General features: G+C 35.4%; 1 protein-coding gene across 2 annotated transcripts in view; it reads left to right on the top strand.

The window, feature by feature from the left end:
• Positions 1–12,451, top strand: part of SMIM14 (small integral membrane protein 14) — a 65,724-nt gene that overhangs the window by 17,611 nt on the left and 35,662 nt on the right. For both annotated transcript variants that reach the window (XM_058546920.1, XM_058546921.1), the window contains exon 2: positions 7,456–7,565. In XM_058546920.1, coding sequence (XP_058402903.1) covers positions 7,491–7,565 — 75 coding nt within the window. In that variant the 5' untranslated portion in view covers positions 7,456–7,490. The remainder of the gene's footprint in view (positions 1–7,455; positions 7,566–12,451) is intronic.

Below are 12,451 nucleotides of genomic sequence, written 5' to 3'. Positions count from 1 at the left end.
CCTCCAGCATGTCCCTGGAAGAAATCAATGTGTTAAAACATTAAAGAAAATGAAAATACTCTCCAAATAATATTTCATATTATCATTGGACATTATTTTTAATTGCTGTCTTGGAATTTTAAATATATTTTTCTGTTTTTTGCAATTTTATTAACTCTTTAGCTAACAGTCTGAGAAGATAGATAAATATTGAAGTAAAAAATATGTGGAAATAGACCCTTATTAATCTGGCTTTGGAGCCACCCAAAAGAAGGGAAGCAAATAACCTATAAAAAGTTCTCAGTCTTACTATAATATAACAATGGATTAATACTCAATAATATAAAGAGCTCCTAAAATCAGTAAGACAAAAAGAGTTTGAAAAAGAAGAAATATATAATGCTGATAAACTTGAAAAGATGCTCAACCTCATTAGAATTAGGAAATAACAATGAGATATATTTTTTGGGCCTGACTTCCTGGCAAAAAAAGTTTTTGAGTATATTCATATATTATTGTACTATTAGTAATAGTAATAATACTGGGTGTAGTTACTATGCTATACTTAGTAATACGTACTGTGTGCTGTTGATAGAATTAAAATTGGTAAAGTCTTTTTGTGAATGTCCTTAGACCTAGAGATTTCATTTTTTTGTACTCTGTTTTACAAAAATATGGGCACAAAGACGTTGTTGCAACATTATATTAACAAAACAGTTGGAAAGGCCCTAAGTAATCTCTACTAAAGGAATGCTAAAATTGTGTTTTCATGTTTTGGAATATTATGTAGCCATTAAAAAGAATGAAGTAGAGCTTCATATGTTGAAAAGTCTTCAAGGCTTTTTATGTTACAAAAAAGCAAGTTGCAGAACATGTATAATATGATCTCATAAAACTCACCAAAATGATATATGTGTATGTACATATTCATAAGGATGTAAAAACATAAAAAGACCTGGCAGTATTAACACTAGACTGTTAACTATCATACAGTGAGGAATGAGAAGGTTGACATTTTCTATTTTAGTTTGTGTACTTCTGAGGATACTACTGATACCAAGTGGTCTGATAAAAATATATAATACTGGGGGCCAGCCTGGAGGCATAGCGGTTAAGTGCGCACTCTCTGCTTCTGCAGCCCAGGGTCTCAGATTTGGACCCTGGGCGCGCACCAATGCACCACTTGTCAAGCCATGCTGTGGCGGCATGCGGTATAAAATAGAGGAAGATGGGCACGGATGTTAGCCCAGGGTGAATGTTCCTCAGCAAAAAGAGGAGGATTGGCATCAGATATTAGCTCAGGGTTCATCTTCCTCACACACACACAAATATATATATATAATACTGAAAACTTTGCTATTTTACTATTTGCTTTTAGGAGTGTTTGGCCTAATTAAGACCACTTTTAAGAAGTTTATTTCCCAAGGAAGCAATCCTATATATAAGCATGTAATTCCACGGCATAATTCTAGGAAACACAATGTAGTGAAACTACAATATCTACTTTTTCACCTTTTCTAAAGTTATAAGCAGGCAATTAAGTTTGACTCACCAAAGGTGAAATAAGGTAAATTAAACCCACCCAGCATGAGCTGGAATGTTTAAGGTTCTAACAGCAGATAATAAATTTGTTAACAGCACTGGAAAATTCCCTCAGCACATATAGAAACAGAATGACTCAACTGACTTATTATAGCCAGACTCTACCAGGAAACGGTTGTTAGTTGTAGTGGAAGGAGGAAATGACCTGGGTCAGAAATATGAGGAATTGCATTTGCCTCCCCAACAAACAGAGTGCGTTATTTTACTGCTTTTCTGTGCTAAGAGTTGTTTAGGAATGGATGGTTTGAGAGCTTTAGATGCATGCACTTGTGTCCTTTATGCTGCATGGAAACTATAAACTGTTGCTTACTTTATGCCCAGAGTCAGATTGCTATCACAAATATTAATTTTAATAGGAAAATACTGATATATAAGTTAAATGCTTATTTTATGGAAAATTTCAAAATATGAAAAAGTAGAATTGTGTAGGAACTCCCCAGTACCTATCACCCAAATTCAGTAATTATCCATTCATGGCCAATTTTATTTCATCTGTGCCCGTATTTACTTCCCCCTCTCCTCCCCTGGATTATTTTGAAATTGGGGTTTTTTCAGTGCGCCGTTCATATTTTCCTGACTTAGCTCTTTTGTGACCAATTGCAGTAAAGCTGGTTGTCTTCAAGGGTCAAGCCCATGACTTTAGTATTATTTAGTATTGTTCTCACATTAGGGATATGTACTGAGGTGAACAACTCCTCTGAAACAGGAAAGGCAAAAACACTGTTTTAAATTACTTCCTATCAAAGGCCTCTTCTAGGCTGATTTACCAGAACTCTGATACAGTAACCCAGTTCTGTCTTGCCCAGGATAGAGCAGCTTCTTAGTGTCTCTGGCCACCAGGGGATTTAAATGTGGGGTGAGGTTGGTGTAGGTTTTTGCTCTGGTGCTTAGCTACTGGTATGCATTGACACTTGTTCTGAGGTCCTAGCCCAAAGAAAACTATTTCCATTCTATTTTCAAAAAAACAAGTAATTTTAAATTGGAAACTATTAACTGAAAACTGAATAGTACTTAAAACAGCTCAAGTTTACATGAACAAAGTTCCACAGAAGCATAGCACTATTGAGGAATGTCCTATTTATAAATACATTTTCTCATTTTACTGAAGGCTAATTAAGACTGACGTATACTTTAAAATTCTAGTTGATTTCCATGCTCCTGGCATATATAGATAGAAAATAACCATTGTCAAAAATTCAGTAAATATTTGTTCACTGCTGTGGCTTAAGCAGTGAGGGAGGTGTTTGGAGATAGAGTGATGACTAAGGTTCCTGCCCTCAAGAAGCTGTGTTTTTTTTGAGGGTGGGGTAGTAATAGTGATGGAATCTAATTTTGTTAATCAAATGGATTAAAAAGAGACTTAGAAATAGCTGGGTTTTACAATTTTTATGGGTGATAAAAACAAGTCTCCTTTTCTTTATAAAAGTTTGCTAGTACTTTCTTAGTATTTGCATGTTCACAGGCTATAGAACTGGATAAGTATTGGGCATTTTAGTATTTAAATTTCATTTAAAAAAATCTTAGTAAAATATCTTTTAATTTCAACCGACATTTTATTGGCCTGGGGAGGCACAGACAGGGAGGCAGAAAGGACCAGTGTTTGTAAGTGGACACTTGCTTATGTCCACCCCAGCACAGTCTGAGCCCCTTTTTCCTTACGGACAATTTGAAAAGACAGTTGAGAAACAGGCTTTCAAGGGTGGACTTGATCTACACATAAGGGTAGGTTATATTTACTTTTAGAGTTTTCTCTGTTGGATATATACAGTCAGTTCTCTAACATGAAGGCTAATCAATTTTTTTAAAAAAGGTGTAGGCACAGAGTGGCGCCAAACAAAACTGTGAAGTCGTCGGGGTTTGTGTTTGCTGTTTCCTGTCTTCTGGAAAGTTAGGCTCTCCAGCCCGGGTTGCCTGCAGCTCCACTTGCCCTTCCAATCCCCACTCCCCTTAGCTCAGGCCAGCAGATCTCAGACGACATTAGATGGGAAGTGGGTTTGCCCTGACTGTTCTGCAACTTGGTTTCACCTCAACATATCTTGGATATTTCCCCAAATCATCACATAGATATCTGCCTCATTCTTTTCAACAGCTGTATAGGATTTCATGTACTCGTACTATCATTTATTTCATCCGAACCACACGGATAAACACTTTGCATTACCATTTTTTTGCTCTTATGAACAATGTTGCAGTGAATATCCTTATACAAAAATTTTGCCTGCTTGTTTGGATGTGGATAGCCAAGTTAACTAGATAAATTAATTTTTACCAGTCTTCTGATAGATGAAAGTGATACTTTGATTTGCACTTCTTCCATTTTACATTTGCTTATTGGCTCTGTATTTTCCCGTGAATGTGATCTTTGCTCATTTTTTTGTTAGGTTGCCATTTTCATATTGATTTTTCAGAGTTCTCTGTAAGTTAAAAAAAATTAACCCTGATATATGTGTTGCAAATGTTTTTCCAGGTTTGTTCTTTGTCTTGTTACTTTACAATATATTTTTGGTTCATAGAAACTTTTATTATTTTTGGCTGTCAAAATTATTAATCTTTTCCTTTATAGTTTCTTAGATTTATGTTCTTCTACATGTATGCCAGTTGTCTTCTTGTAGTTATACATTTGTGACTTTTTAAATTATTTCTATAAAGTCTTAATAAATGAGTACATATTCATTATAAATAATATTTAAAAATTGACAAAATAAAAATCCCCAAATTCTCTTCCTTAGAGCTAACCACTGATTAAGTTCAACCTATATTCTTCCAGTCCTTTATGTTTGCATCATGCTTCAGTTTTTAAAAAAGTAATAGACTAATTGTCTACCATTTATTACATAGTCCATGGTTTAAAATGGCATCTTTATTATATTTTAAATTCCAGTAAAATCGTGGTTCAATTTGTGGACATTCTATTCTAATCCATTGCTCTAGTTGACTATTTCTCTGCGGTCTCATTTTTAAAAGTTAAATCACTAATGCATCTGGAATTTGTTTTGGTGTAAGGAATAAGGGTAGGGAGCCAGCTGCCCCCAGCACGATTTATGGAAAAATTTGTCTTCCCTCCAGTGATTTGATATGTTGTCATCAAACCTATATATTTCTATAACAGACACCATTACCACTGACCTATTGAAAGGGCATTTTGACTAGACTCCCTATATTGACTCGAGCTTCTCTCCTATCAGTTTTCCATAGAGCAGTCAAGGTGATCTTTTTAAAACACACCACCATAATACACTTTATGGGCTTCACATTGCTCTTTGGATGAAGACCTAATCTTGCACATAGCCTAGAAGACCACTGTTCTTGCTGTCTGGATTCCAGCACATTGTGGCTTGCTTTCAGTTCCTCCATTGTGACATACTCTTATTCACTACAGAGTCTTTACCCTGCTTTTCCCTTTGTGTCTAGAATGTCCATCAGCCCCCATCCCCACACCTTCTGCTTCCACCTTGCCTTAGTGTTTTCCAGGGCATCCTTCCACTTTCAACTCAGAGTTAATTTCTTGAGAAAAATCTTACCTGACTCCCTAAATAAGTTTAGAACCTGTATGTGCTCTCTAGGCACCATTTATCTTTTTTTTTTTTTTTAATAACAGCTTTATTGAGATATAGTTTGCACACCATACAATGCACCATTTAAAGTGTACAATGCAATGGGTTTTAGTATATTCATGGAGTTGTGTGACAATCACCATAATTAATTTTAAAACATTTTTCTTCACCCCAAAAGAAAGGCTGTACCAATTAGCAGTCACTCCCCATTTTTCCTCAAGCCCCCAGTCCTGGACAACCAGAGTGATTTTTTTTCATTGTGATAAAATATATATAACATAAATTTTGTCATTTTAACCATTTTTTTAAAGTCTACAATTCAGTGGTATTAATTACATGCACAATGTTGTGGAACTATCACCATTATCTATTTCCAAAACTTTTTTATCAGCCCAATCAGAAACTCTGTACTTGTTAATCAATAACTCCCCATCTCTCTCCCCCAGCCCCTGGCAACCACCATTCTACTTTCTGTCTTTATGAATTTTCCTATGCTACATATTTCGTGTAAGTGGAATCATACAATATTTGTCCTTTTGTGTCTGCCTTATTTCACTTAGCATAATGTTTTCAGGGTTCATCTATATATCAGAACTTCATTCCTTTTTATGGCTGAATAATATTCCATTATACGTATATGCCACATTTTGTTTATCCATTCATCAGTTGATAGACATGTGGGTTGTTTTCTACCTTTTGGCTATTGTGAATAATGCTGTTATGAACATTTAGTATACAAGTATCTGAGTCCCTGTTTTCAAATCTTTGGGGTATACACCTAGAATGGAATTGCTGGGTCATTGATAATTCTATGTCTAACTTTTCAAGGAACGATCAAACCTTTTTCCAGAGAGGCTACACCATTTTATGTTCCCACCAGCAATATAGGAGGGTTCTAATTTCTTTACATCACTTATTTCCACTTTTTTGATTATAGTCATTCTAATAGGTGTGAAGTAGTATCTCATTGTGGTTTTGATTTGTACTTCCCTAATGATTAATGATATTGAGCATTTTTTCATATGCTTATTGGCCATTTGTATGTCTTTGGAAAAATGTCTATTCAAATCCTTTGCCCATTTTTAAATTTGATTGTTTTTTTATTGAGTTAGAGGGGTTCTGTATATATTCTGGATATTAAACCCGTATCAGATATATGATTTGCAAATATTTTCCCTCATTCTGTGGGTTGTCTTTTGGTTCATTTATCTTTTATGGCATTTGCAAGTTTATAATTTTAAAGATATTTAGATTAATATCTATCTTCACCATTAGAATGTGAACACCGTTAGGATAAGGACTCTATCCGTTTTTGCTCACTTTTATATTTCTAATGCCTAGCACAGATGCTAAATATTTTTTGAATGAATGAATGAACTAAGTTCCTTTAAGTTAATTGATGAATTGTTCCCTTGATCTGTCTCTTCCATCCGAAATATCAATAGTACTTCATCTTGGCTTCTCACTTGTTACTCTTATTTTTCAAAATCTTCCCAGCTGTTTCCTGGCTGTTGTCATGTTAATTCCTCCCCTGCCACCATAAACCTTGGTATCATTTTAGATAATTCATTTTTTTCTTTCCGAGGGCTTTCTTGGTAGAATAAAGAATGCAGAGTTGTCTTAGTCAGCTTGGGCTGCTATAGCAAAATACCAGAGATGGATGGCTTAAACAGCAAACATTTATTTTTTATAGTTCTGGAGTCTGGGAGGTCCATGATCAAGGTGCTGGCAGATTCAGTGGTGAGGGACCTCTTCCTGGTTTGTAGACGGATGCCTTCTTGCTGTATCTTCACATAGTGGAGAGAGAGATCATCTCTCTCATGTCTATTCTTTAAGGATACTAATCCCATTCATAAGGGTTCCACTCTCATGACCTAATTACCTCCCGAAGGCCCTACCTCCAACTACCATCACCCTGGGAATTAAGGCTTCCACGTATGAATTTTAGGGGACACAAACATTCGTCCATAGTGGTACTGGAGCTAACAAAGTTGAAGAATTAAGTAAGCAAGCAGAGTAGGGCTCTAGCATCATCAGCTTCACAGGAGGGGCCAGTATGGAGCATCTGAAGACATTCTCATTTATAGAAAATCAGTCTGATGGCAGGAGGGGTAGCCAATCATTTGTATAGATTCATAATTCATACAATAAATTCATAATCATATAACTGGTAATAAATTCATAGAAGTCATTAATAAATATGAACTATACTTAGTATAAGAGAACTATTACAAATCTATACAATATATGAATTTTTCATAGCTCAAGAGAAAGAGTAACTCTGAATAGTAGTGTTACAATATTTTTTCCTTCCTCCTAGATTTAAACAGTCAAGTTAAATCAAGCTGGGTAATCATGGCGGAAGGCGGATTCGATCCCTGTGAATGTGTTTGCTCTCATGAACATGCGATGAGAAGGCTGATCAATCTGGTGAGATGAACAGGACAGTCCTATTCAGAACTGAACTGTACCCCTTCTATCCTGTTTTTGTGGGAATGTTGATTATTGGAATATTTTCACATGGTCACTGAAAATTATTTCATAATTGAAATTCCAGTGGTTTAAGTCATAGTGGTTAAAATGCTTGCCAGCAATTCTTTTATTAGAGATACAACAGATTGCTGTCTTTAATTATGGTAGATTTATGTTGGTGAAGTTTGCTGCCATGGGTATACAGCCATTCGTGTACAGCCTTTTCTGTTCTGTATTAATGCATGTAGTCTTTACTATTTGGAGCTTGTTTACCTGATAAACTGCTATGATGTCACAGTTCCTGTTATATTATGGTTCAAATCCTACTCTAACAAATGACGTGACAATAAAAATCTCTATATAAAGCATTTCCAAATCCAAATCAGACAGAGGCAGATTTATGAGCAACAGGCTTTGGATAGTCTCATTGATTTGATTGTAGTAAGATTTGAATTTTAGGGTTTATAAGACTTTCCCACTCTGAAAGCTTAAATACAGGGTTGTTTGTGTATTATACTTTATACTTTTTATGTACAAAAGGAGAACATTGACCGTTGTTAACAATAAAGTATATTATTATTATTTTATAAATTATAACAACATTTTGTTGTTGTTTTAGAATACTCTTTTACAGGGGTATATTATTAAAGGCTAGTCAATAAAGGCAGGTACAAACATTTGCTCAAATATTTGAATTGTTGGTAGTTAATAAGCAGGTTTTCTGCTGACTTAGTGTCTGTATATAGGGATCAGAAGTGTGTTTCTTGTGAATGATACTTCTTTTAGAGTCAGCATATACTAGGACTTAGGATCCTTACAAATGCCTTAGAAGGAAAGCAATAAACTAAGAAGTTATAAATTAAATCAGACTCTTGCGGGTATAGAAATATAATGTCATCTCTGATAACTTGATGTAAAAATAGATGAATCTGAGGAGAGAATATTTAAAAAAATATTTTCTCTTGTTTATTTATGAAGTTAAAGAGCCGATAGTTTTTATGTCTAAATTCAGTTAAACATAAGGCAAAAATATTTTCAAATTACTGTGATATTAGGAACAAAAAATAGACTTGTAATTTAACTCTGGTAAATTTTCCCAGGAGATCAGTTTTTAATAAGGGCTACTTAACTACTACTTTTTATTTGTTGGTATAGTATTTTTTTTTTGAGGAAGATTAGCCCTGAGCTAACATCTGTTGCCAGTCCTCTTCTTTTTTGCTGAGGAAGATTGGCCCCGGGCTAACATCCGTGCTCATCTTCCTCTACTTTGTATGGGACACTGCCAAAGCATGGCTTGATAAGCGGTGCGTCGGTCGACACCTGGGATCAGAACCGGTGAACCCCATGCTGAAGCAGAGCACTCGAACTTAACCGCTATGCCACCGGGCCAGCCCCCGGTATTTTTTATTTTTAACATAGTAGTATCATGCTTTTTTTGTTTTTTTGTGAGGAAGATCAGCCCTGAGCTAACATCCATGCCAATCCTCCTCTTTTTGCTGAGGAAGACCGGCCCTGAGCTAACATCTATTGCCAATCCTCCTCTTTTTCCCCTTTTTCTCCCCAAAGCCCGGGTAGATAGTTGTACGTCATAGTTTCACATCCTTCTAGTTGCTGTATGTGGGACGCGGCCTCAGCATGGCCTGACAAGCGGTGCGGCCATGCGCCGGGATCCAAACCTGGGCCGCCAGTAGCGGACTGCGTGCACTTAACTGCTAAGCCACTGGGCAGGCCCCATATCATGGTTTTTTCTATTAGCTCTGATGTTTTTTTAGAGATGGCTAAAACTAAGTCTTATTTTTTATGACCTCCTGTACATTTCTGTTCTCTTTACTGTAGTAGATTGTCAGTAAAGCTATGTTCAGCTTTTTTTGTTTTTTTAAATGGGCATATTAATTCATGCTTGGTGGGACATTGTTTATAGCAATGAATAGAATAGAATAGAATTTAGAATTAACATAGAATTTAGATTTTATATATCCTTTGAAAGTCCTCATTTTTTAGTCTATGCTGGATATTTTCACACAATATAAATTATTGCTGGATGATCTGCTTGTGTATAACATGCTGATAGCAGTATTGAAGATTCCAGAAGGGAGGAGAAACTCATCTGATTTATTAAGGAAACTTGTTGATTAGGTTTGATAGACATTTGTTTGAATTGAGTTGTGCTTTATAATTTTTATTTTGTGCATATTTCTTCTTTTATTTTTTATTTATTATTTTCTTCTTTTATTTAAATTCAGAATCAACTGGCATTTTGGGGCCATATCTACTCTATTGATATTTAAGTGCTCTTTAAACATTTTTCCTGAAGAAGTGTCTTTGGAAATTGGGTCTCTAAATTCAGAAATTCAAAGATTTATGTATAATACTGTTTACTGTAGCATTATCTATAGTAGTGAAAGGTTATAAACAACCTGAATGCCTACCAGTAGGGCAGTGGTTATATCATGGCACATTCGTATGATGGAATTTTATACAGATATTTAAAATAATTATGTCTTTGAAGAATATTTAAAAACCCAAGAGAAATGCATATATTATACGAAATGAAAAAAGCAAGATATAAAAATGGCATTTAGTATGGTTTTGCTTCAGTGTACACACACACGCACACATACCCTTCGTATATATGTGTGAATAGGAAAAAAGACTAGAAGAGAATATACCAAAATGTTAACAGTGGTTATCTGTGGATTGTAGAATATGAGATGAGACTTCTCTTTTATAGTATTTTCTATGATAATATATTTTATAATCAGAAAAAGATTAGTTAACGAAAACTATCAGTTTTTTCATTTAAACATCACCAGCAGTCTTTTACATATACTAAGCTTTTCTACCTCTTATGCATTTATTATCTTGTACTCTTATACTTCAGAGGACCTTTTTTCTTAGTACCTGTTGTCTTATCACTCTGTGGAAGTCTAATTCCCCAGCCTATATTTTAAAAACAATTTATCTGAGGGTATAATTTTTCTATATTAGTTATAACTACTAGAATTGAGATGTCTGCATGCTCAGGAAACTCTTAGATATAATAATATTGTGTTATAGTATGATGACAGAGCAGAGATTTATTCTCATTTTTCTAAAAATGAACATTTAATTCATCCTTGTACTAGAGTAACATCTCATTAATTTCAAGTACTAATTTGGAATTTTTGTTATTTTTGACCTCATGTCAAAATTGGGTTTTCTTGTAGGTTAGAGTATTATCAATTCCTGAGGATTTAAAGTGTTAATAGCAAGTAAAATCCTGGGGAAACTTGAGGTTTTTAATGATTATTTATGATTAACTCATTAGTTGTATGCAAGGCTGCAGTTTAGTTTTGCCTATTCTGTGGAAATAGATGGGCTTTGCCAAGGGATATATTCAATTTAGGAGCAGTTAAGATTTTACCATTAGTTCCTTTCCATTTTAATCAAGTTCTGTTCATTAACAATTGAAAACTAACTTCTTTTCCTGATTCAGTAATTATATCAGTTTGGGTTCTTCATTATAAGTGATAGACGTTTTAGCTGATTTAAGCAGAAAAGGACATATTAAAAGGATATTGTGTGGCTCACATTGGAGAACCTGGCATAGAAAATGAATAGGATCAAAGGGAGGTTAAGTGCCAAAAGAAGAGCCAAAGTCATGCGGCAAAGCTAGTTCAGCCAACATGCTACTGCTCCTGAATTCCAGACTTGTGTATATCCAGCTGTTGATGCAGCATCTCTGTTTGGATAGACATCTTACACTTGATGGTGCATAACTGAACTTCTTTTCTTGCCCCTAAGCTTATACTTCTCTGTCTTCTCTATTCACTCCATTATTCTGGTTGCTCAGGCAACAACTTTTGGGTCATCTTCTCCTATGTTCTTTCAACCCCATAGCTAATGCGAAAACAAGTCCTTTTGGCTCAACCTTAAAAATATATCCAGAATCCAGCCATTTCTCACACCTCCAGTGCAACATCCTGATTTAATCTACCATCATCTCTTGCCTGGATTATTGAAAATTAGCCTCCTTAGGGGTCTCCTTGCTTCTACCCACTTGCCATGCCCTACTCTGTTCAAGTGTAGTCTCACTACAGCAGCTGAAGTGGTCTATTTCCGATAAGTCAAATAATGTCCTCCTTTCCTCAAAATCCTACAGTAGCTCCCCATGATAGTCAGAGTGAAAAAACCAAAATTTACATGGCCCTACATGATCTGTCACCCTCCACCCCACTCTTCCCCTTTGCTCACTTTGTTCTAACAATTCTGGCCTTCTTGCTGTTCTTGGAAAATACAGGTCACATACAAAGGAGTCAGAATCTAACGACTGTAGACTTTTCAGCAGCAAAACTGGAAGGCATCAGCACAATGACTTTAAATTCTGAAGGGAAATGATTATCAATCCAGCATTCTGTATCCAACCAAACTATCAAGGAAGAGGGGTCTTCAAAGATTTTATCTCATGTACTCTTTCTTAGATAGTGACTAGAGGATGAACTGTTTTTCACCAAAGTGAAGGCATAAACCAAGAAAGAAGACTAAGATTTGAAGTGTAGAAAGCAGGAGATCCAGCACATGAGAGAGGCAAAAGTAACCTCCAGCTAATGGTGAAGGGAGATCCCGGGGTGATAGCTGTGCACCAGGACCACAAGACAGCCACGTTAGTTGGGAGGATGTCACACGGCTCTAGAAGAGACTTTTTCAGAAAGAGGAATTGGTAGAATACCTGGTAAGTCTAGACATCTTGTGATCTAGATAATTGAAAACGAGTTGTCAGAAGTCATAGAAAACCAAGTAAATGGAGAAAAAAAGAATATTATTAACTTTAAGGAAACACAGAAAATAGTACTGAAAAGAAAAAG

Source organism: Diceros bicornis, chromosome 8, assembly GCF_020826845.1.
Source record: "Diceros bicornis minor isolate mBicDic1 chromosome 8, mDicBic1.mat.cur, whole genome shotgun sequence".
Taxonomy (NCBI): domain Eukaryota; kingdom Metazoa; phylum Chordata; class Mammalia; order Perissodactyla; family Rhinocerotidae; genus Diceros; species Diceros bicornis.
The sequence above is the reverse complement of the archived record's forward strand: the minus strand, read 5'-3'. Positions and strand labels throughout refer to the sequence as shown.